Source organism: Ceratotherium simum, chromosome 5 (assembly GCF_057802395.1).
Source record: "Ceratotherium simum simum isolate JZ-2026a chromosome 5, ASM5780239v1, whole genome shotgun sequence".
Classification (NCBI taxonomy): Eukaryota; Metazoa; Chordata; class Mammalia; order Perissodactyla; family Rhinocerotidae; genus Ceratotherium; species Ceratotherium simum.
The window spans coordinates 53,042,422-53,067,964 of record NC_141904.1 but is presented as its reverse complement, the minus strand read 5'-3'; the positions used below and the strand labels follow the sequence as shown (position 1 = coordinate 53,067,964).

General features: G+C 49.4%; 1 protein-coding gene across 3 annotated transcripts in view; it reads left to right on the top strand.

The window, feature by feature from the left end:
* The window catches only part of POC1A (POC1 centriolar protein A), a 73,067-nt gene that overhangs the window by 28,698 nt on the left and 18,826 nt on the right, over nt 1-25,543 (top strand). For all 3 annotated transcript variants that reach the window (XM_087431126.1, XM_087431128.1, XM_004419781.3), the window contains exon 9: nt 1,346-1,444. In XM_087431126.1, the coding sequence (XP_087287252.1) occupies nt 1,346-1,444 (99 nt within the window). The remainder of the gene's footprint in view (nt 1-1,345; nt 1,445-25,543) is intronic.

The window sequence follows — 25,543 nt, the reverse complement described above, 5'->3', positions numbered from 1 at the left end:
GTAAATTCACACTGTAAATAAAGACACGGTAAAAGATGTTCTCATAGTACAAGAGGTAACCTGGTAGAAAGTAGGGTTTCTGCCCACTCTGGCCTCTCCTCGGGCAGCCACTGCTGCCAGCTCCCTGGCTGCCGCCTTCAAGTCTGCTCTGAGAGCCTTTTTAGAGTGACATTTGACATCATCTCTTCACATTCATGATAGCCACTCCACTCCTAGGAATTTATTTAGCAGTTAGACTTGCAGTTACACAAGGACCCTGCAAACAAGGGTGTATGCGTGTCAATGTTCTGTTTGTAAAGGGAACAAATGAGACCCTAGGTGCCACCAGTTGGGGACAGTAATCAGTGGTGCTGCTCTGGGAGTGGCGAGGAGCCTCCCAAAGAATCAGGCTCGTGGCTGTGTCCTGGCGGGGAAAGCATCCAGGGCATGCTGAGTTTTCATCTAATGTGGATACGGTGGTTTTTCTGTGGCCTTAGTTGACCACTAGCCACGCTCCGCGATTCCTGCCCTCTTGGAAGTGGCCCTGGAAGAGCGCAGCCGCCCAGCTCAACACCCTGCAGCAGGGAGCGCTCTTGCTCCCTGGCAGGGCCACTCCTGCAGCCTTTAGGAGGAGCCTAGGACATGAAGATCTTCAGAGTGGGCTGGGGGATAATGCCAGTGTCTGTGCTGAGCTGTCTCCTGTGAGCCTTACCAGAGTACTTTTCACAGATGAGGAAACTGAGGCACAGAGAGGTTGAATCCCTTGCCTAGAGCCACACTCTGAGGAGTGGAGTCAGGATCTTAACCCCAGTGATCTAATCTGGCATCAGTATCTTAACCAATTCTCGAGTGTGACAGGCCAGGCTGCCATCCTCAGGAGCTTCTATTTTAGTGGGAAGACTGATATGATAAACTAGGAAAAGAGACAAAGAAATTAAAAAAACTACTGACTCTGATGCTATGAAGGAAAGAAATAGAGGACTATGATAAAAGTATGTAGGAGGCCATGGAAGTCCTCTCATATAAGGTGGTATTGAAGGGGACACTTCAGCCTGAGGAGCCAGCTATGCGGAGCTTGGGCCTGGGACAGCCCAGACAGAGGGACCAGCAAGTGCTAAGGCCTAGTGGTGGCACGCAGTGATTCTCCATCCCGATGGTGCGTCCGGGTCCTCTTGAGGCCTGTCCAAAAAGCCTCCTCTCCGGGATCGGGGCAGGTCCTAGAGTTGAGTTGGGCTGTCAGGTGGGGACCGCTATCCCGCCACTGGCACAGAGCTTTGGGGGTGGCTTCTGGGCCCATTTTCTCCATGAAGAAGGACTGGTTAGGGGTTTTTCTTCCCTGATTCTGTGTGTCTGTTTGTCTTGGCAGGTGATGGTTTGGAAGAGTAACTTTGATGTCATCGATTATGGAGAAGTCATAAAAGTACAGAGGCCCCCAACCATGCTGGCCAGTTCCTCTGGGAATCTGGTAAGTGGCTTGGCAGGCATGTTGGAGCCTTGTGACCCTGGTGGGCTGGGTCGTGGTGAACAGCACTGGGCTCAGAGACTGTTGGGGCTGGAGGCTAGGCCCAGTCATGGGAAAGGGACACTAGTAAGATCTCATTATTTACCAAATAATACTTTGGCACTTGTGGTGCTTTGTTTCAAATCTAGAATGACCAAGCAAGATGTGAAGAGGCTGGTAGAGTAGACTGCTGGGTGCCTAGGTCCTGTACCATGTGGTAGGGGGTGTTTCCATGGCACATGCTGCTGGTTGGTTGAGGCCCAAGGAAAGGCAAGACCTGTTGCATGCCGAGCTCTGGGCCACAGGACCCCATGTACGATTCTTCGAGGGTGCGGGGCCTAAAGCCACAGCTGGGACGGATGGGAAAGGCCCCAGCCCTGTTGCTCTCACTTCCTTTTTTTTTTTAACCATGGAAAGGAAGTTCCTCAGCCACAAACCATTTTTAGTACCTTTGTTGGTATAAGGGCATTCAGTGTTCCTGAATGAAAGTAGTTAACAATATTTTTTGACAAATATTTTTGGAAAGAAATTGATAACTGATATAGTCTCATTGAATAAAGTTACATTCAGCTTTGGCTGAAACAACCATTACAGCCAAGGATGGAGCGCCAAGGGTTTTAAACTCTGGTGGCTGTAGGCTGTTTAAATCTCTCCCTCCTGGACCTTAGAGGCAGCGTGGCCTCTCCCCACCCGGAAACTGGCCTAAACAACAGGAAGCGGCTTGCCCAAGGCCCCCAGCGAGTCAAGGTTGGCCCAGAATAGAACCAGGAAGCCTCTGAGTCTATCTCAGGGCTCTCTTTGGCTCCAGTATAGGGAAACACACACGCACACACGCACCCACACGCCCCGTCCTGTGTGTTGGGGCTACCTCTAGGAATAGGCGAGATTGAGATTTAAAGCTTTTCTTCCACAGGTTGCTCTTGGCTCAGAGGTTTTGTTCTCTCTCCACATTTGCTAATGAGTGGCCGGTTCTCAGCTTTTGGGTTTGTTGGGGGATGACTGGGTTGCATGGTGGTCTGCTTGCTGCCATTTCATCTTCCACCTAGAAAGGCATTTTCCAAACCTCAGGGTTGGAATCCTCTGGGGTCCGTGCCCTCTCCCCTAGTGCTCCCCATCTGCTGGGCATTGATGGTGAGCCAGGCCCGGCCAGGGTCTTTGCATGTGCTGCCCTGTTTATTCCTTCCCTCATCAGATGAGGGGGTAAAGTTACTGCTCACATTCACCGATGAGACACCTGCCCTGGTGCCTGGACCTGGGGGCCCACCGTGCTGGCCCCTCTGAGCAAGGCTGACTAAGCTAGAGGCTACAGGTGGAAACTGCAGCGGGCCACCTGGCAGCTCTTCCCCATCCCAGGGGAGGGCACTGCCACCTGTCTCTTGGGAATGGTTAGTAATCATCAGCAAGGGGAGAATCCCATGCTCCTTTTCTTGTGGTTATTAGGAAAGTAACTTGGACAAGCTACCTCTTGTCTCTGCAGTCCTGCTGAGATATGGGGTGTGGGGCACCCTGCTTCCTGGGCTGTGGAGCCTAATAATCTAGGAAGAAGGCATGTCGGGTAGAGAAGCTAGCAGGACAAGGCAAGATAGGGTATAGGTGGGTGAACAGCTCAATGGGGCTCAGGAAAACCATTTGTTCCCATATTACCTTCAGGCCCATAATGAAGCTGTCGTCACAACTCTGCCCAGTGGACATCACCACATGGGGCTCAAATAGGAGGAAGTGTGTGGGCTCTTGGGTCTGAACCCTGGCTGTGTGGTCCCAGGCAAGCACCCACTGTTCTCAAGCCTGCATTCCCACGATGGGACCTAAATACCCCCAGAGGCAGGCTCTGAGGACCTCATGTATGACGTAGGTGAGCTCTGCTAATTCATGAAGTGACTTGACTTGACTTGTTAATCCTAAAATCATTCTTTGTTTAACGCTTTTTCCTTATTTGTCACAAGCCCCTTTGAGACTCTGAGTTGACATATAGGCCCTCCTCCAGACACACACGCACACCAACACATGCATATCATGTGGTGTACACTTTTAGGAGCGTTTCTGATCTCGGGACTCCCAGGCCAAAAGGAGAGCTAGAGGGTTTTTTTGTTTGTTTGTTTTGTTTTATATACATAACGGAATTTACCATTTTACCCATTTTTAAGTGTACAGTTGAGTGGCATTAAGTATATTCACATTGTTGTGCGACTATCACCACCATCATACACAGAATTTTTTCATCTTCCCAAACTGAGGTGAGTTGGTATAACACTGCTCAGTGGTTAGGTTTTCCCCTGTGGTGGGAAGGGAAGCTGATGAGTGTGGTCTCCCGCTTCCTGCCCAAGGGCTTCCCTGGTGCTGAGATAGTACCTGGTGACTGCTTCTGTGGCTGGCCAGGGTGTCTCAGCTCCTCAGGGAGCCCAGGAGCTCTGCGGCCACGTGCCAGGTGCTGGTGAGTCCGATGAGCCCCTGCCCTTCTGTCTACATACCATCCTTGCAGTAACCCAGGGGTTCTCAACTTTAGCACTGTTGATCCTTTGGAACAGATAAATCTTTGTTGTGGGGGCTGTCCTCTGCATTGTAGGATGTTAAGGAGCATCCCTGGCCTCTCTACCCACTAGCTGCCAATAGCATCCCCCAGCCCCTAGTTGTGACAACCAAAAATGTCTTCAGGCATTGCTGTTGTCTCCTGAGGAGCGGAATCGCCCCCATTTGAGAGTCATTGCAATAACTCCTGCCCCAGGAGTGAGCCCAGAAAGGAGGCTGATGTAGCAGGGGGAGGAGTGTGGGCATGTGGGCAGGGCTGTCTTAGGGAAGGGAGGAGCATAGGAGTGGTGCTGAGGAGAGGCTCTATTGCGCCAGACCTGGGCTCCCCCCAGCAGCTGTGGCCTATGTCTCTCAGCCTGAATTTCTAACATGAGTGCATTTTGTAGAAATGTTTGGCTTGTCAAACTTTGGAATCTTCCAGAGTTGCTGGTAAACAACAAAAAAAAGACATTTAGCAACTTGGTTTTCTTCAATTACAATCAGAGTGTGTCCTTGCCCTTCCCGCCTGTCGGCTTCCCTGTCTCTGAGATAGTACCTGATGAGTGGTTTGGGGGCTGGCCCGGGTGGCTTGGCTTCTCAAAGAGCCCATGAGCACCAGCGCTGTGCCCCAGAGCCCTCAAATCGGATGAGCCCTCTCCCTCCAGCTCTGTCTACACACTGGGCCATGGGCCCTAAAGCCACATGAGTCACGGCTGGGCAATTGGGGATTTTAGGAAACCCATCGGGCCAGGTGCTGGGTCTTGATTTCCTGACATGTGCCTGTTAAAGTGTGGCAGTAAAGCCAGAGGGGCACACCATGGCAGGGGCAGCCCTTTGAGCCTGTGACAGCCCCTCTGCCCTGGAAAACCCCCTGCCCAGGACCCCTGCTCTGACTTGGGCATTCAGCTCCTACTCTTGGAGTGAAGGCCGTCCTTGGGCCCACTGTGAACAAAGCTCTGTTCACTGCCGGAGCTATTTTCAACCTCTGGTTGAAATTTACAGCTTATTTATAGGCACATTTCATGTTGAAAAGCAAAAGCCATTTCCCAGCCCTTCAGAATGAGAATAATGGGTTCCATTTTCCCTCTATTCTTGGCTGAGTTGTGATGAGGAGGGATTTTAGGGCTTTGGCTGGGAGCTTTCTCTGCTTGGAAGGCTGCAGAGGAAGGACTCCAGCCCATGTGCTGGGCTGAGGGCCGGCAGGAAGCTCTGCGTTCTGTCCTGTGACACGCAGGGCTGGAGGAAGGTTGGAAATTTCGAGTAGATGAGTGCCTCCCGGAGGGGCTTGTGTGGGGCCCCAGGAGCTGTCTGCAGCAGGTGCGGTGCTGGTGCTTTCAAGGATCTAGCGTTTAGGTCTGTTTCCTGCCGCAGCCCTGGTCACTTCGCCCTCTCTGCGCTCGTCCTTACAGTCTCACTCCCTCCTGCTGTCTGTGCTTTGAGGCCTGACCCTGATGCACAAAGACCACTGTTTCTTGGCCAACCTTGGATTTGGCACCTGCCCTCCAAGTCCCAGCTGCCATAGGACTGACTTCTGCCTCAACCACAGAAGCATTTTTAAACCACTTGTAATAGCAAAGATGCATTTATTCCGATTTACTCTTATTCTTGCCCTCCCTCCAAACATCTGAGAGCCCATTATGCAATTGGGAAGGAAGGTTACGCTGGGTGGAGTGGGAGGGGAAGAATGCAGAATTCTAGGTAATTCAATAAAACTGAAAAACCACTTCCTGAGTTCTCAGGGCTGGCTGCCCTCCAGTTCAGATAGTGACCTTGAGTTCTAGGGCTGAGGCTTTTCTCCACTTACCTCAAAATGGGGAGATGGCAGCTCCTCCTTCGTGAGATTTCACGACGTGGTACATGCTAAGCAGGCACTTGGAACCATGCCTGGCACATGGCAAGTGCTCACCAAGCTTTAGCTATTTTTAAAATGTTCCTTTTCCTTCCTCTGTCCAACTGAGAGCTAGATGAGCCCCCTGCCCAGTCAGGGTGATTGTGTGTTCAAAACCTGCTGGGGTGAGGGAGAGCGGGCAGGAGCGGGGCCATTCTGCCTGGGGTGATTTTTGATGTTGACTCTGCTCTGCAGGCTGTCTTTGGGAGGCCCAGTGAGGGTATTAGATCCTTGCAGGCATCAGTGGTACTTTTTGATGAGAGACCCATGTCCTCTGTGCTCCCAGACGCCAAAGCAAATCCATGAGGTAGGTGGAAACAGGCCTCTTTTCCTCCCCTGCCTCCAATGACTCCTCAGGGCAAGGTGCCCAGGACCCCCAGAGCCTCACTGCTAGAACTGTTGCCAGGAAGAGGAGGCCAAGTTAGCGAGGCTATCTGACTTGAGGCCTCAGCCTTCCCGGAGGATGGCCTGTTTCTTCTTCCTAGTCCCTCTGGTTCTGAGAGTGGAGCTCCAGCTGCCTCCGGAGCCCTTGCTTCACCTCCTACATTTCTGTTTTGGGGCGCTGCACGGGGATGGCCTTGACTTAAAGGTTCTTGGGCCTCGATTTCTGGCCCAGAGAGTCTTGGCACTGGGTCTTGCCCAGTGCTGAGGATCTGAGGGTCCTGGGTGGCGGTTGCTCAAGATTTGGGTTCTTGCCCAGGCATTCAGCCTGAGGAGTCATAGGGTCGAGGTGGAGGAGGGGCCCGTTTCCACCTGCCTCGTAGATTTGCTTTCTTGCTTGGGAACATGGAGGACTTGGGTCTCTTACTGAGAACACGAATTTCTGGCTGGCGTTTGCTTTCTGTAGTGAAGAGAAGTGTGGATTCAAGGGGACACTTGGCAGATGGGGCATTATGGGTGTTTAGAGAGGAGTGAACCCCAGATTTATGTGTCTGAGAAAGGAGCCTCTCCTTTCTCCACTTGACCCCAATTCTGGCTCTGAATTTTCCAAGGCTGTTAAAGGGGGCTCTTGGCAGCAGATCAGTCAGAAGATGCCCAGGCACTTATTCATCTTGGAAAAGTGTTAGTTTCATGAGGCCCAGACTTCCAGCACATTGGCTGCTCCTGCCCGTGGGCTCCAGGCTTCTGTAAGGGGGGCCTCTTGTCTGCTCACACCCTCTGGCTGAATACCTCGCTTTGTCCACAGACTCCTTCATCTGTGTGAACAAGAGCCTGATGCGAAACATGGGAAAGCAGAACCTCTCCCAGGGGGTACCTTCCCGCCTGGTTTGGCCGTTGTGGGGCCTGGCAGGGCCTGGGCTTTGTGGACTGACTTGGGAAAAGTGGGAACTATGTTTTCATGTTTCCTGTGACTTGCCAGGTGGCACATCTCTGTGTGGCTCCTGTGGGATAATTCATTCCTGCCCCGTATGCTGCAGAGAGGAGGGACCTGAGCCCAAAGGTCACCTGCTCGTGAGTGGCCCAGGCCCCGATCAAGCACATGCCCCTGGGGTTGAGGTGCAGGTCTCGGCCCTTGTGCTAGCAAAACTGAGAGACCCTTGACTGGAAAAAGCAAGAGGGATTCTCCCCATTTCTCAGTGGGAAAAAAGAACCCAGCCTCCTCAGCCCCTGGGACAAATACCCAAGCCCAGCATGGGACAGACTCTGGTGACTCAGAAACACAGCTGTTTGTCCCCTTTGTGTTCACACACGTGTGTAGACCCCTGGCAGCGCTGCCTCAGGGCCTCTGCTTTCTGCCTACCCATCCCCTGAAGTTTGCCTCCCCAGTGCTCATCCCTGTTATTCCCCCCACAAGACCCCGAGGTTCCTGTTCTTTGGGGCATCATCTCCAGATCAGCTGGGGTGTCTAGGGCTGGACACGGTACAGGGGAACCATAGGAGACCTAGCTGACCAGGCACCTTCCTGGGATGGGGATGGCAATCTTCCAAGGATGGCTGTCCTGGAAAGGATTCTCCGGCAGGCCTACTAGGGAGGTGGATGATGCTGGAAACTTCTGGCCCTGGGAGCCCCTTTAAGAACTTGGTTGGCAGTAAGAGCTATGTTGCCTCTGTGTGCTGGTCCAAGAGGAAGCTGGGGCCCGGCCTGATGTGGCACATCTCTCCTGTCACCTCAGGCAAGTCATTTTGATTCTCTGTCCCCTGATTTCTCCCCATCAGCCGGCATTACATCCTTTGGGCATTTTCCATTTTACAGCTCACTCTGCAAAAGACCATCCTGTGGGGGCAGGGACAGGGTAGCCGCAGCAGCCTCTGCTGACTCTGGGTGGCAGAGGCCCTCAGATAAGATGCCTCACTTCACACTCAGGTTGCATTTTCCCCACCTGTACCTGAATGGAAGTCATGGAAAGTGCTCTGGGTTTCTTAGTTTCAGTGGGAAGACAGAAGAGACTAGCAATAAAGAAGATTCAACATTTATTACCAAACTACAATTTTTAAAGATTTCCTGCTTGAAACAGCATCCTTGGACAGTGGCTGGTGGGTAAGGTGTCTGTGCATAGTCTAGGGGCACCAAAGACTCTGATGCTCCTGGCAGAGTGGACCCCCAGGCCCAGGGATCAAGGTGGGGAGCCGGCCCCTTCCCTCAGGGTCACACCTGTTGTGTCTGCTACTAGGAAGCAGGCAGGATGCCCTCTTCCTTTTCCTTTCGGAGGCTACAACTGACTATTGGCAGGTGGGTCAGGGCTGGTACCAGGCACATGTTAAATAAGTACTGTGTTTACCAGAAGGAAGGCGTTGCCTTTGACAAGCATGAGGACAGTGTTTGCAGAAATACGTCAGTAGGAGTTAGCTGGGCCTCCAGGCAGTGTAGTGAGGAGAAAAGCCTTTTAACATTTGGCACTTAGTGTGGTAAGCCTCTTGCAGTGGTTCTCAAACTCTAGTGTGCAGCAGAATCACTCTGAGGGCTTGTTAAGACACAGCTTGCCCCATCCCCAGTGCCTGATTCAGTAAGGAATTTGCATTTCTAACAAATTTCTAGGTGATGCTGATGCTGCTGGTCCAGGGACCCACTTTGACAGTCACTGGTCTATTGGAAAGCAGTCTAGTTGATTATGGCCATGGCATCCTGGGCAGGGAGGTGAGGGGAAGGAGGGGGTCTCTGTTCATCTTGGGAAGTTTCTATGGCTCATGGGGGCTCCAGCTTGGGAGAGGCTGAGAGAATTGGTGTCCCTTTCAGCCCAATCTGGAGAATTGTATAGTCTGCCTCTTTCCAGAAGAGGAAAAGTGGTGTGGCCTTGGTTCTAATCTCAGTGCAGTGTTAAAAGAAATCCCAGTGCCGCCCTGTGGGCTCTGTTTACAACTGGCCAGGCAGATATGTGGTTTTGTTACCAGCTAAGGACATCAATTAGAGGGAGGATGGGACCCAGCACAGCCCTCCGTGGGCCTCTGCTGGGCCTGTCATCCTGTCTCAGCTCCTGTCCTGTGTGTTAGTGTTGCTGCATCAGTCCAGTCACCTGTTCTTGAATCCACATTCTCCAGGCTGCCTGCCTCCTGCATTGTCCTGGGAGTCCCTGCCTCCCACCTCTTGCCCCACAGACATGGGTGCCTAGGTCAGCTCTCATCGTCCTGAGCCTGCTGGGCCTTTAGGGAAGCTGGCAGGTGAGAGTCTCTGACACCTGAGTTTGAGATGGCCTGGGTGCTTGCAGCTCAATATTTAAACCCCCAGGTGAAGGTCTTCTTTGCAGAACCTTTTGGGGAAGTGCCTCCAGGTGTCAAGATCAGGAACAAGCCCTGAAAACAGCAATGACAGCAGTGGTGGCAAGTGGTTGGGGCTGTGGGTGGAACAGAAGCTGAACTTCCTTATCTGAGCTGCCCCTTTGAGAGGCTGATGTAGTTTCCTGCCACTGGAAAATTCCCATCCATTCTGCAAGCAGGTAGGTCCCTATCCAGAGGAGAGTGGCTGACTCTTAGGAAGGAAGGAAGGCCTATTTAATGACTTAAACCAACAGGAGGCGAAATCTCAGAAATCCAGGGCAAGGTGTGTTAAGACATTCACAGTATCATAAAAATGGAAGACTCTACTCTGGAATCCAGACGAAGCCTGGAAGCTCTTGTGTCCAGCTCTGCATGCATTGGGACACACCTTGTGCATTTAACCTGGGCACACACACAGCTTTGAGAACTCTGTTATCTCTTTCAAGGGTCTCAAAACTGTTTTGAGTTTTCCTTTCCCCCTGGCAGCCAATGCGTGGGTTCAAGGTTAGTGGAGATTCCACAGTTGCATGTGGGGAAATGAGCCCAAATGACAGGACAGTGAGCAGTGGGGTCCTGACACTGTGATGCTTTACTACAAGGCACACATGGCCCAGGCAGGGGTGGGCTGCGTGCTGCAGAGTGCCTTTCGTTTCAGGGGCCACTGCTGTGACACTGCCATTTTGCTAACAGTGATGACAAGCAGCTACAGCCCTGTCAGGCCACGCTGACAAGTCCCCTCTCCACAGGAGAGCCAACAGGCCAGGTGTATGTGGTGCAAAGCAGAGAGGGTGGGCAAGAACGGAGACCATTGACATCTGAAGGTCTTTCTTTTTTTTGGTTCCATGCTATTTTTTTCAATCTCAGAAACCTGAAAATGGAAAAAATGAGCCACAAGTGGAAATAGACCCAGTTGCTTGAGTCTGACATGATTCTTTGGGCCACATCCTGTTTCCCAGCAGAGCTACAGTCATCCTTTTAGTCTCTTTCCAGGTGGCACCTCCTCCATGCAGCCTTCCCTAGCAGGCCAGCAGGTTGTGAATTCTTCCCACTCCACCTACCCCGGGCACTCTCCTTGCTGGAGCAGCCCCTCTCTCCTGTAGTCAGTTATTTGCAGGCCTAACTTGTCTCCCTGGAGGGCTGGAGCCTTGGTGGTGCCCAGCGTGTCTGGAACACAGACAATCAGAATTCAGTGGACACATGCCTGCAGTCTGTGGGCAGCATGGGTTGAGTGTGTGAGGCTAGAGGTAGGCTCTGGCTCTTTCCTTTTGGCATCTTTGATGGTCCCAGGCTAAGTGAAGGAAGCCACTTTCTAGCCTGGTTCATCAGTTTGGGAGCAAGTGGCATGGGTGGTATGGTCAGTGACTGGGCCATGGAAGGTGGTAGAATCTGCACGTCTGGACTAGAAGTTTCAGTTCTTTTCATTTTCAATGGAAAAAAATCCTTTGCAGCTTCTATTTTCCAGACTGGATGGCAGCATTACCCGTGTGGTGTAAGGGTGTTGGATAATACTTGTGTTTATGTTCTCATTGGTTACCATGGAAAAAATCAGAATAGATGGTTTCCATGGAGATTATCTTAAAATTAGTTTCTTTGAAGGTCTGGACATTGCTGCAGGGTTCACTGAATGCTCCTGGTGCCATCAGGGGCTTTCTCTGTGGCAGTGCGAAAGGCTGGTCTGAACATTCATAGATTCAGACAAATCTGCCTCCTGTGCTTGAAAATGCCAGGACACCGGAGTGGGGGTGATCCTGTGCCTCATCTTCCTCCTGGGGTCCCACCTGCCTGCCCTCAGCTCCACAGCTCATTCCAGTCACCTGGGAGTTTTTTTTTTTTTTGATTAAACAAAACAAAACAAAAAACCTTTGTATTGTGGAAATTTTCAAGCTAGCACAAAAAGTTGAGAGGATAATAGAACGAACCCCATATACCCTTCACCTAGCTTCAGCATTTTGCCAATCTTATTTTGTTCATCTACCCCCACACTTTTTTAGGAAAGTTGGAGTGTTTTTGTTTAATCCCAGATATATTATTTTACCGTAAATAAAGACTTTTCTTGGTTATATAACTGCGATGTTCTTATCACTTCCAACAAAATTAATAATTCCTTAATATCAAATGCCTAGTCCATATTCACATTTTTCCTCATTGTGTCGAGTGTTATTTTGTGCTTTTTGTTCAAATAAGGCCGTGGGAAGCTTTGAGAAAACCCACGTTTCCTCTCCCCACCATGGTTCTGGGACATGGAGAAACTGAGCAGGCTTGGCTTAGAGCCAGCCGCAGTTGGGGTGGGGGCAGGAGGAGCTTTGGGGCTCTCCCCTCCCGCTGTCCTCAGGTATAGTTGTGTACTACGAGCTCCAGGACGAGCTCCAGAACGCCCTTGTTCCAGCCTGAAGATGTGTCAGCACAGGTGGGCCAGCTATTGCCGGCTGTCCTGTGTTAGGCATCCGCTGGGGGGCGCTGTCCCTCTTCGCAGCCTGCTGGGGGAGGGAGAGGGAGAGGTGATGTAACCTTGGTTCACAGCAGCTGTATGCAAGTTCATTTTCCAGGAAACGGAGGCTGAAACCCCATGGGATGCAGCCTCCCTCTACTCCTCTCTGGGCAGCATGGGGCTGAGGGCTCTGGCCCGCTTGAGGCCTGCTGCCTCTGTGGGGGTAGGCAGAGCCAGTCCTGGTCATCTATCTTGGCAGGCTTTGTTCATGTCCTGAGATGCTGCACAAAATATGAATTGCAGAGCTTGGGAGTGATGCCCGGGTGTGGTTGGTGCCTCTAACACTCTCCATTGAACTGAGTGCAAGGAGAGTTTAAAATAGCCAGCCTTTGTTCCTGAGGTTTTAAAAATTCAACTCCAGTAGTTACAATGAGCTGTCTTCAAGTGGATCTATAAATAAAATGCTACTGTTCCTCTTTGTCACCAAGAGCTTCGGCGTCTTCCAGAGACGTCGGCTCTGCCACTCGTCTTTATTAGATGCTTCTCATCTGTGGGGCAGCTGCAACCATCAGCAACACATTCCCTTTTGAAAATCCACAGTCCCCCAAGATTAACTACACAGTTACAAATGTAACTTTGCATTGGAGAAACCTGGCAGAGAAGTCCACATCACTATTGATCAAGGTCAACGCCACTAATAGTAAGTCCTGTCTGCATGAGCCCCATGATGTCATGCACATGGCTTTTGTGGTATTCTTGTCCAAAAGCATAACCTCAATCCAATTATGAGAAAACATCAGACAGACCCAGACTGAGGGACGTTGACAACATAACTGATCAAGTACTCTTCAAAAGCGTCAGGGTCCTGAAAGACCAGGGAAAACTGAGGGACTGACACAGATTGCAGGAGACTAAGGAGAAATAACTAAATGCAACATGAGATCCTGGATAGGATTCTGGAATATCAGGATCCAAGGCCATTACTAGAAAAACTGGTGAAGCTCAAATAGGGTCCTTAGTTTGGTTGGTGGAGTTGTCCTAATGTTAATTTCCTGGTCTGCTCATGGTGCTAATGGTTATATAAGATGTTAACATGGGGGGGGGCCCGGGGGAGGGATACATGGAAATTTTTTTGTGTGTGTGTGAGGAAGATCAGCCCTGAGCTAACATCCATGCTAATCCTCCTCTTTTTTTTTTTTTAAAGATTTTATTTATTTATTTTTTCCCCCCAAAGCCCCAGTAGATAGTTGGATGTCATAGCTGCACATCCTTCTAGTTGCTGTATGTGGGACACGGCCTCAGCATGGCCGGAGAAGCGGTGCGTCGGTGCACGCCCGAGGATCCGAACCCGGGCCGCCAGCAGCGGAGCGCGCACACTTAACCACTAAGCCACGGGGCCGGCCCTTAATCCTCCTCTTTTTGCTGAGGAAGACCGGCTCTGAGCTAACATCTATTGCCAATCCTCCTCCTTTTTTCTCCCCAAAGCCCCAGTAGATAGTTGTATGTCATAGTTGCACATCCTTCTAGTTGCTGTTTGTGGGACGGGCTTCAACATGGCCGGAGAAGCGGTGCGTCGGTGCACGCCCAGGATCCGAACCCGGGCCGCCAGTAGCGGCGCGCATGCACTTAACCGCTAAGCCATGGGGCCGGCCCTATGGAAATTCTTTGTACTGTTTTTTGCAACTTTTTTCTAGGTCTAAAATTAGTTCAAAGCAGTTTAATTAAAAAAATAAAATAAAACTACAGTCAACACGAGCTTTATCAGAAGCCTTGATCTCCCTCCCAGGGTGCCTTGGTTCAGGTGTGGGCAAGGTTGGTGTTTCTGTCTCAAGGTAGGGAGTAGTTAACGCTAGGGTACTCAGTGCCCAGCCTGAATTGATCACTTGGTAACGTTTGTGGAACTGAACTGAGCAAGAGCCAGCCCTAAAAGAAGAAGGTCGTGTTCAGAGGGCATGCTCTTACAAGGGCGTTGATCACCAGCATGGGGACAGCAGGCCAGTGTTGTCTGCTTGTCAATGTTGTCGTTTCTGAGAATGCTGTAGAGGTGCATCTGCTCCAGGAACTCCAGGGCAGACTCTCCGCGGACACTGAGAGTCTGTGTCCCAGCCCGAGTGTGGGCCTGCTCCTCCTGAGGCTTCCATGGGCTGTGTGGAAGACTCCACTGCCCTGCTCTGCCCTGTTCCTTCTCATCCATGTCCCTGACTCCCCGGCTCTGCCTTGCTGCCTACCAGTGTGTGTTTCTGGCTGTACCAGGTGTGATGACCTCGAGGGCTTCACCCCGTAAAGGCTTGGGTTGTTTTCCTGCTCCCTCAGAACCCCTCCAGGGAAGAGGACCAGGGCCTCTTCTGTGCTAAGGAAAGTTCTCACCACGTGATGGTCCATTTGCTTTCTCACGCCTCCACCAGTTTGCAATTGCTTAGCCTTCCTCTCCCCATTTCATCCTTGTTCCTTTCTCCCCACAGCTTCCCTCACGTGGGTATGTCATTTCAGTAAGAGAGACCTCCCAGCTCCACTTCTTTCTCCTGGGGGCATATTTGGACATTGGAGTGACTTTCCATTTCCTGCTTACCAAGGCAATCTTTTTACTCCTTTGAAAAATTTGACTTTATAAATCAACCCTCTTATTTGAGGGGAAATACTTAGAAACCCTCAAAGAGTGTGGCTGGGGAGTCAGCAGGAGATTGCTGGGGGTTGAGCTCAGGAGTTGCTGACATAGCCCAGCCCTGGGTGTGGGGCCTTGGTTTTGCTTTGGGCCTGTGTGAGGAGCTGGGGGTTCCTTGGTTTGTGCATTTAGCATCTCCCACATGCCTGGCAGGCCTGTGGCCAACACAGGTGGAATAGAATGATAGAGGCACCTATGGTCCCTGCCTCAAAGGGACTACTTTCTGAGGAGAGGACTGTGAGATGAGAAAATGGGCCAAGCTGCCTGTGGTCCGGGGTCTGGATGGCACTAGGTCTGTGTGAGAAGGCCTGGAATCCAGGGACAGGTCAGGCACATGGATCCTTCATCCTCCGTTTTAGATCCATCCTTCGACCCCTTCACAATTCTTGGTTCAAGGGGCACCTTGTCTGCTTCCCATTGTTGGGGGCCTGGGGTCAAGGGGTGGCTCTGAGACCTAACTGTGATCCATCATCATGGAGTAGCTGATTCAGTTCAGAGGCTGCTCCGCTGCCCCAGGCCCCATGCCCCATGCCCCTGAGCCTCTTGGCTCACGCACTCTGTGCACCCAGATGACTGGCACTCCTTGGGAGCCTGGGATGGGGAATGCCAAAGGCACTCTGCACATTCATGCTCTAGACAAATGCCAACAGCAGTAACCAAACCCCATACTCACACTCAGGCTGGCTTGGAAGAACATTGGCAAGATTGCTGAACAATTAGATGATTTGAAGAAACCAGAATTCCTCTTGAGTTCAGGGCTATGTTTAGAACCAGAAGTTTCCTCTCTTGTTGACTTCAGGCCGGAACCCTAAATTATAGGGCAAACAAGGCTGTAGTATATCTAGTCCACAAATATGTGTAGGGAATTCAGTACCAGGTTTCTTCTGAGCTTTGATTTGAGAAAACAGCCATGCCTTTTTCCACTTGAGTAGCCAAAGATGAGATGAGGGTGAGCCCAAGTGAGCTCTGTCCTGTTCCCTGCTCTCCTCACCAGGACCAGATTTAGCAAGCAGGGAGGCAGGCACACATGGATACCTGTTAACTTTCCATGAGGGCAAATTGTCCAAGAAAAGGCCTGAGGTGAAGACTAAGAAACGTCTGTGTCCATGAATCTCTGCATCCTCACTTAGCAGACTATGCAGTGAACAGTTCAATGAAAGATTAAATTGGAAAGATTTAATCATGGTGTGTGTGTCTGTGTGTGTGTGTCTATCTATTTCTTCCAGTTTTGCACTCAGCCCTGCTTTGGAAACAGTGACGTGCTTTGGTGTTTTAAGTGGGCAGTGGCCAGACGAGCTGCCCACTGTATGCCCACTTAGGTCACCTTCCTCTTCCCTCTCTGGCCCAGACTTAAGCCATGGACCAGTTCATGGATGCTTTTGTCTGTTACAGAGTTTCGATTTCTGGAGCAGGCCGGGCAGGGAGCAAAGTCCAGTGTTAGAGATTAAAAGAAAAGGAGAAATTTCCACCTTGTGCAGGTGTTAATAATTGACCACCCCACCCACTAGAAGGGGGCGTTCTGTCAAGTCAGCTCACAACATCTTTATGGTAAAATTCCAGCCACTCCTGGCTGATGGCCAGGTATGTGCAGACCCAGCTCACTCACGACTATCAAGCTGTGTATGGACCCCTAAGTGAATGAGGCTTGATGTTCCATAGACTGGGCCACCACTGTTTAGGAAGCCCTTCCTGGGGACATCTGCTAACAACTGGGTAGGTTGAGGCTTTGGGAATTAAACTGCACTGAAATGTAACTCTGGCTTTCTACATTTGGAAACTGTAGTCCCCAGACCAATGGTGGACCTCATGGGCCTTACCTGGGGTCTTCAGCACTGGGTTGTGCCCATTGGTAATGTCCCATGGGGTGGTGGTGATTTTCACCTTGAGTGCAGAGTGGTCTGGTTTCTTTCACTAAGCCTAATTATTTTGAGATTCCCTCAGGTTCTTACATGTATCAATAGTTCATTCCTTTTTATTGCTGAGTAGTACTCCATTGAATGGATATACCACAATTTGTTTATCTGCCTGTTGGTGAACATTTGGGTTATTTTCAATTTTTGGCTAATACAAATGAAGCTGCTGTTAACTTTTATGTACATATCTTTCTATGAACATATATTTCCATTTTTCTTGGGTAAATACATAGAAGTGGAATGGCTGGGACACATAATAGGTGTATGTTTAACCTTTAAGTAATTGTCAAACTGTTTTCCAATGTGGCTGTACCATCTTACATGCTCTCTAGCAGTGTATGAGAGTTTGAGTTTCTCCACGTCTTTGCCAGCACTTGGTATGGTGAGTCTTTTTAACTTTAGATCATTCTAATAGGTGTATAGTGGTATCTCTTTGTAATTTTAACTTGGATTTTTCTAACAACTAATGATGTAGAGCTTTTTATGTGTTTGTTTGCCATCTTTATATGTTCTTTGGTGAAGTGTCTATTCATATCTTTTGCCTGTTTGTTGTTGTTAGGTTTTTTTTGTCTTCTTATTGAGTTTTGAAAGTTCTTATATATTCTGGATACAAGTCCTTTGCCAGATATGTGACTTGCAAATTGTTTTGTGCTGGTCTCAGCCTATCAATAACCAGTGTTGTGATTGGACCGGCCCTGTGGTTCTTATTATAATTGCAAGACACCCTTCTTCAATAACCATCAGGAAATTTTGAAAAAATAAAGGTTTATTACTCACGGGACCTGGAAATTACACAGCACACCTGGGGCCACACAGTAAAGTTGTGGGGGGTGAGGGAGGAGGTGGGGAGCGCCTGAGCCTGGGGTTCTGCTTTTATTGGGGTCAAGGGTGGGGGCCTGGAGTTTTGCAGGAGGCTCACTCTTTACTGGTGAATTTAAAACATAAAAGCAGGAATTTATTTATTTATTTTTAATAATTTTATTTATTTATTTTTTCCCCCAAAGCCCCAGTAGATAGTTGTATGTCATGGTTGCACATCCTTCTAGTTGCTGTATGTGGGACGCGGCCTCAGCATGGCCGGAGAAGCGGTGCTTCAGTGTGCGCCTGGGATCCGAACCCAGGCCGCCAGCAGTAGAGCGCGCGCACCTAACCGCTAAGCCACGGGGCTGGCCCAAAAGCAGGAATTTAAAGTGCAGGAAGAGAAAAAAACAAGTGGCCAAAATGATCAGTTAATCAAAATCAACCAAGATCTCTAAAACAAAGGAGCCTCAGTCGGGGGAGATGGCCTGGCTCTTTATCTAGTCATGTGGCTGGCAGTGTGTTTATTCAAGATAGCCCTCTTGAAGTGGATGCCTCTTTGAAATGAATGCATCTGCAATCAAAGCTTAAGTCAGGCACTGGCGTTTACAAAAAAGAAAAAAACAAAGCTGTCAGCGCTTACACTACACGAGTATTTTCACTCAGTCTGTGGTTTGGGTATTCATTTTCTTAACAGTATCTTTTAAAGAAATTTTGAATTTTTTTTTTTTTTAATTTTTTAAATTTATTTTTCCCCCCAAAGCCCCAGTAGATAGTTGTATGTCATAGTTGCACATCCTTCTAGTTGCTGTATGTGGGACACAGCCTCAGCATGGCCGGAGAAGCGGTGCGTCGGTGCGCGCCTGGGATCTGAACCCGGGCCGCCAGCAGTGGAGCGTGCGCACTTAACCGCTAAGCCACGGGGCCGGCCCAGAAATTTTGAATTTTGATGCTGTTCATTTTATCAACATTTTCTTTTATGGATCATGCTTTGAGTGTCATATCTAAGAAATCTTTACCTAACCCAAGGTCACAAAGAGTTTATCCTATGTTTTAGAAGAAAAATTTATGCCAATATTATAGTTTAAGGTTTTACATTTAGGTCTTTGATTCATTTTGATTTGCTTTTTGTATATGGTGCGAGATATGTACCAAAATTCTTTTTTTTTGCATATGGATATCCAATTGTTCAGCAATTGTTGAAAATACTATCTTTTCTCTACTAAGTTGTTTATGTGCCTTTGTTAAAAATTAATTGATCAGATATCTGTGGTTCTATTTCTGGACTCTGTTCCGTTAATCTATGTGTCTCTCCTTTCACCAATACCACACTGTCTTCATTGCTATAGCTTTGGACTGAGTCTTTAAATCAGGTAATGTGAGTCCTCTGATTTTGTTCTTTTTTTAGAAATGGTTTTGGCTTTTCTAGTTCCTTTGCCTTTCCATATAAATTTTAGAATCAGCTTTTTTATTCCTATACGTGATTTTGGGGAGAATTGACATCTGTAACAACATTGAATCTTCACTACATGAACATGGTATAGCCCTTTATTGATATTGGTCGTCTTTGATTTTTCTCATCAGTTTATTGTAGTTTTCAGCATACAGATTTTGTACATATGTTGTTAGATTTATATCTAAGCATTTTGTAGTGGGTTCATGGTGGCCCCCCAGAAGACATGTTCATGTCCTAACCCCCAGAACCTGTGAATGTGACCTTACCTGGGAAAAGGGTCTTTGCCAATGTAATTAAGTTAAGGATCTCAAGATGAGATCATCTTGGATTAATGGGTTGGCCCTAAATCCAGTGACAAGTGTCCTTATAACAGACACACAGAGGAGAGACACACAAAGAGAAGAGAAGGCCATGTAAAGGAGGAAGCAGAGAGTGGAGTTATGCAGCCATAAGCCAAGGAATCCTGGAGCCACCAGAAGCTAGAAGAGGCAAGACGGGATTCTCCCTTAGTGCCTCCAGAGGAAGTGTGGCCTGTTGACACCTTAACTTCAGATTTCTGACCTCCAGGATTCTGAGAGAATAAATTTCTGTTGTTTTAAGCCACCAAAGTGTGACAATTTTTTAGAGCAGCTCTAGGAAACTGAAAACACATATTATGTTTTCGGTGCTATTGAAAAGATAATTGCCAAGAATTTTTGAAAAATAATGAAAAGCATCAAACCACAAATACATAAAACTCAGAGAAATGACAAGCAGACTCATGAAAAAACAAAAACAAAACAAAACCCCATGCAAATTATATTCAACCTTCTGAAAACCAAAGATTAAGAGAAAATCTTGAAGGTAGACAGAGAAAGGAAACATTATATACAGAGGATCAGAGGTAAGAATTACAGAATTATTCTCACATGAAGCTACACAAGCCAGAAGACATGAAGTAACATCTTTAAAGTATTCAAAGAAAAAACTGTCAACCCAGAATTCTGCACTCAGCAAAAATACCTTTTAGAAATGGAAAAATAAAGACTATTTTTCAGACAAACAAAAGCTGAGAGAATTCATTACCAGCAAACTTGTCTATTTTCTCTCTCTTCTCCCTCTGGGATTCCAGTCACACGTGTGTTAGACAATTTGATATTGTCCCACAGCTTATGAATGCTCGATTCTGGTTTTTTCCCCATTATGTTTCAGTTTGAGGAATTGATCTATCTTTAAAGTCATTCATTTATTTTCCTCAGCCGAGTTGCACCTAATAATAGCCCATCAAAGCCATTCTTCGTATCTGTTACTGGGTTTCTTATTTCTAGCATTTCCATTGACTCATAATTTCTACCTCTCTGCCGAAATTCCTCACCTGTTCATGTGTGTTGTCCACATTTTCTAGTAGAACCTTTAACGTTAATCATAGTTATTTTAAATTCTCTGTCTGATAGTGCCAACATCTAAGTCATCTGAATCTGATTCTGCTGATTGCTTTGTCTCTTGACAGTGGGGTTTTTCTCTCTTGCCTTTTTGTGTGTCTCAGACATCGTGTTTAGGATGGTAGAGACTGAGGTAAATAGTTGATCCTATCAGGAATTGAGCTAAGTTGAGCATTATCTTGCGCTTAGGGTGAGGTCTGGGTGTTCAAGGGTGTTTCTCAATGTTCCTACTCCACCCCCAGCTTTCAGCCTTCCCTGGGGGCCTGCTCCTTAGAGGGTGTCTGTTTCTATGCTCTGGTCCCTCCTCCAGTAATAAGCTGCTGTTGCTTGTTACATGGTGCTTGCTAGCTTTGTTGGGGGGGAATTCTCTGTTGTCCTGGCCCAGCTTCAGTCTTAGTTAGGCCCTGTGTCCCTGGGTCTCAGAAGTAGGGCATTCTCAGAGGGTAGTGCTGCCCTTCTCTCAGCCGTGGGAAACCTCAGTGATCTCAGCTCAGGATGGTTTCCTGCCTCTCCCCCAAGGGCAGAGGGTTTTTTTATCTTTCTTTGCTCTTCTCCAGTAGCTTAAGGATTTTGCTCTGTAATGGACAAGGGTCCTGGCGGGACTTCATGCCTTTTCCATGTCGACTCCCCTCCTCCAGGTCTGCACCCTCAAGGATGGTTTTCTTCCCTCTACTGCCCTGCCCCCAGTCTTTCTCATGAACCCCCAGAAGTCTGTGGAGAAGAACCTGTGAGCAGGTACAAACTGCTCTTGTATCTGTGGCTCCTAGGGGTTCTCCACTCTCACCCTGTCCACACTCAGCCTCCAGCAATTTGTTAAAACTCATAACTCAATTCCTCTTACCCACTTACACGGCACTCGGTGTCCCTTCTTCCTGTGCTTTGCCAGAGGTGAGCTGATGTTCACTTCCTGTTTTCCTTGGAAGAGTCTGTCTCCTTAGATTTCAGGCTAGTTGTTTGCTCTGTGATCTCAGCTCTCTGATTTAAGAACAGCTATGATTCTTTTAGATTGTCGGTCTTTTTCTTGTTAGGATGGGATTAATGCTTTCCCCAACTTTATATTCCTAGGCGGAAACTCCTTATTCGTACCTGCATCTTGATGATGAAAAAGTGAGACCATAGTCAGTCCAGACACCAGTCCAGACCTTGTCGCAAGGAAGACTTGCAAGCTGTTTTGTTTTTTAATGAAAATTTATGGGTTGGTTACCCATGTGTTTGAGTGGCTGAGATCAACCGTAGATATTTATTCCTACTTTGTGCAAACTGCTGAGCTCCGGGTGGCATATGACAGGCTGGCAGCAACAGAAACTGAGGCAAGCAGAAGGTCAACCTACTGTGAGAGCCTAGGATCCCACACAAGGTGGAGTGAGAGGGGACACCTACAGACCCCAAGTGAGATTTCCACAAAGTTAAAGAGATTCATCTATTCTGAGTTTCACCTTTTTTTTCTTTTGATGTTCAGGTGTTTATCTTTGGCAAAAGTGAAAGTTGTCGACTTGGTGCAGCTCTGTAGGTTTGGGTGTGTGGGTTAATGTTGCTGTGATTTCACTCATGGTACACGAACTAGAACCACCAGGCAGGCCCCTAGTTCCCTTTGATGTTGAACAGACAAAGCACTGATATGATTTTCCCTTCGACGCTGCTCTGGTTATTCCGCCACTGTCATTACTCCCAGCCCTGGTGCCTGCGTCTCTTCCCACTCTTGCCTGTCATCTTCTTAGCTCTGCTTTATTGCTTATTTGCCATGCTCTCAGGGAAATGCCACATCTTCAGGATGCTGGAGTGCAGGTGAGTGGCTGTGATGCTGTGTAGGGCGGAGCTGTTTGCACTTTGCCATGGGAAGGTTTCATTACACAGAAATGTCACCATGGTGGGCTTGGCTCTTGGAGGTGTCAAGTGTTTGTGGAGGGCCTGCTCTGTATTCAGCTGTGTGCTGGGCAGGCATTCCAGGGCAGGCAGGGTGGGGATGACACAAAATGTTAGACCCAGGAGCTGGGGGCATTCATGGGGTTGTAAGAGAGGAGCTGGGCATGTGGAAGCAAAACTGCAGGCGATGTCACCTGTCAGAGGCTGCCTGATGTTGGAACTGCCTGTCCTTGGGTTCAGATCCCAGTCTGTGATTTCCTGGGTGACTTAGAGCAAGTTATTTAACCTCACTGAGCCTGCTTCTCCATCTGAAAAATAAGGTTAATAATGGCTGCTGTGAAGGGCCATTGTAAAGATTAGATGAAGTGACATGTATAAAACACTGGCACATAGTAGGTAGGAAGTAAACAGTGATTGTCATCTTTATATGCTGGGCGGGCTGTGTGCTAAGGGCTGTAATGTCTGCTGATGAGATTGTCAAGGAAGCTGAGAAGGGCCGTGTCCTGATGAAGGTAAGAAGGGGACCAAATGGCGTGGCCAGAGGAATGGCCCGGGGCAGGCAGGATCCTGGACTTGTAAGTGAGGCTGGAGGCTGGGTACCTTCCAACAGTCACTTCCTGTCTGAGCCTCAGTTTCCTTTGTTGTAAAATGGACACAACCCATGAAAGCTTGGCGTAGATGGGAAAACATGGTGGTTCCTGCAGCCCTCTCTTCCAAAGGCTGCCTCCCTGGCTTGGGCACGTGACTCCTGTCCTCAGTACTCCTTTGGAGCTGGCTCGCCTTTGGCTCAAATGGAGAGTTCCTGTTTCTAAAGTCAGTGGTGCTTGGGCCGGCCTGGTGGCTTAGCAGTTAAGTGCGCGCACTCCGCTACTGGCGGCCCGGGTTTGGATCCCAGGCGCACACCGTCGCAGCACTTCTCCAGCCATGCTGAGGCCGCGTCCCACATACAGCAACTAGAAGGATGTGCAGCTATGACATACAACTATCTACTGGGGCTTTGGTGGGGGGACCTTTAAAAAAAGAGAAATAAAATAAAGTCAGTGGTGCTCACCGCCCCTGCACCCACCCCCTGCCAACTCCCCGTCGTCACTGTGTTCCAGAGGCTCAGCTCGGCACTGTCAGTTTCTGGGCCGTTCTGCAGAAACACTCAGAATTTCCATTCCCTCCTTCCTAAGCAGCTGTCCACTCCTTGAGGATGCTGGCTGTCAGGACAGAGGGCTTCCCGGCTCCCACCCGCCTCTGGTGGCCTTTACTGAGAGAGCCAGTGGGACTCAGTGTCCAGAGGAAGAGTGTGCATGTCTGAAAGGGGGGTCCTTTGGAAGCAGTGGGCAGAGGACTGCAAATGCTTCTCAAGAAAGACCTGCTGGTGATTTCAGATAAGAGCCTCTCACAGCCCAGCCCTTTGAAGGACAGGCCCAGTCATCACCCCCATTTTACAGACGAGGAAATGGAGGCCCAGAGAGGTTAAGCCTCTTTCCCGGGGCCACCTAGCTAGTCAGTGATGGAGCTCAGATGTTGGCCAAGGCCTGTCTGAGTCACTGCTCTTCCCCACTGCTCTCTGCTGTGTCTGGGGGCTGCTGCTGTGAAATAAAGGCTGGTCGAGGCTTCCGAAACATTTCCTTTTGGGATGGACTTCTGGCTGGGCATTGGGATTTGATGTTCATTGATTCCTAGAGGACTGAAATTGCCCCCGGCCTCGTGGGCCAGGGTCTTACAAAATGGCCATAGCACCACAGCAGACATGCCCACGATGGGCATGTGGACACGACTGTTCCTGTTTTCAAGAATACCCCTCTGGCTTATGTCTCATTCAAGTTCTCTTTAACCACCAGGGCTTGCATTTTTCCCAAGTTCAAATTGATGTGCACTTGAGAGTTTGTTATCTATGAGATTGGAATACTTTCCTAATAGGGAAAAATAAGCAGGTAGCGTCCACGTGCTAAACTGCTCTCCTTTGAGCATCTTCTCCTGGGTTGATTCTTTTCAAGGACTCTGATGCCCAATCATGTGAGTGTGTTCAGGGCAGAGCATCTTCCCAGGGCTGGGCTGCTGTGGATTCGTCTAAGAGATGCCAGCTGCTGATCGCGTGTGTGCAGGCAGCCTAGTGTTGTCAGGGCCAGGTGGTGGGCAGGTGTGCAGGCATCCTAGGTGAGCCCCAGTCATAGCAAGGATCGTCCACTCTGTGGCATTGGGGGGTGGAGAGGGGTGCTGGGTGGAGTAGCCTTGCTCTGTGGTGCATGGGTAGATGGCAAGCTTTGAGCCCAGTGATGTCCTGGGTGTAGAGGAGGGAGGATTGATGAGTGCAGACAGGAGACAGAGCGGCACACAGACACACTGGTGGGCGGCAGGCCCTGTGGGCAGGCCAGCATTGATTCATTCTACTCACGTGCCCTGGCCTTAGAGATGCAGTAGCTGGAGGAACAGGGCAGGGATGGGGCAGGCCCACGTGTGCAGGAGCACAGAGGAGCTTCTGATGGGGGTTACAGGGTTGCAAGATGAGTGGAGGATGGGATGCTCTGAACAAGAGAAAGTAAGGGTGGATGAGGGCCTTCCTGATGAAGAGGACTGTGGGAGCAGGTGCAAGGCTGCCGAGGCAGGAAGGGAGATGCAGAAGGCAGCACACTGGAGCAGGTTGCCTTGTCAAGGGGCTTGAATTTTCTCCCAAAGGCGACAGAGAGCCCTGGAGGACTGACAGAGCTGGGGAGAGAGTGGTAACATTTGGAGTATCCATTAGTGAGGTCATGGTTGAAAACCCTGAGCCCCAAGTGTGGCTGCATTTGGGGGTTACTGGGGCTTTGGGGCTGGTGGAGAGTGTGAGCCTCACCAAGCACGTCATTCCCACAAGGAGCAAGTCCTCAGAGGAATTGTGGGTTCCAAGACCAGAACCAGGGTATCTGCCAACTATGTCCTTGGGAACCAGGTGGCTCTGGGAATCCTGTCCTGCTGAACACGTGCACCGCGGCTCCTGGGTCAGGAGAAGCTTTCATCTTTGAACAGAGCGGTGCCTGACTTTAGGGACACACATTGGACTGGAATGAGTGCCCTTAGGAAATCACTTGTCCTTGGTGGTGGTGGTCGGGGTGGGTTTTGCATTTGGGAACTGAGGATCTTAGGCAGAAACACCAAGCCCCTCACGTTCCCGGAGTCTTGTCTGAAGCTGCCCAGGGCACCTGTCTTGTGGAGTCTGACTCCCGCCAGCCATCTGGCCAGAATGTTCACATAGAATTCCTGTTTTCCCAGGGTATCTGTGCCAGGGCAGGGTTGGAATATCCCCCCAGTTCTAGGCTATCCCTGTGCTGGGAGTGGGGAACTGGCATTGAGCTAACCAGGAGGAGGGGTGACCTCAGAGTCAGGACAGGCTTCAGGGTCTCTAGACTCTGAGAGGCCTACAGGAGGGTGAGGCCACATGAAGAGTTGGCAGCCAGCCAGGCCTCCC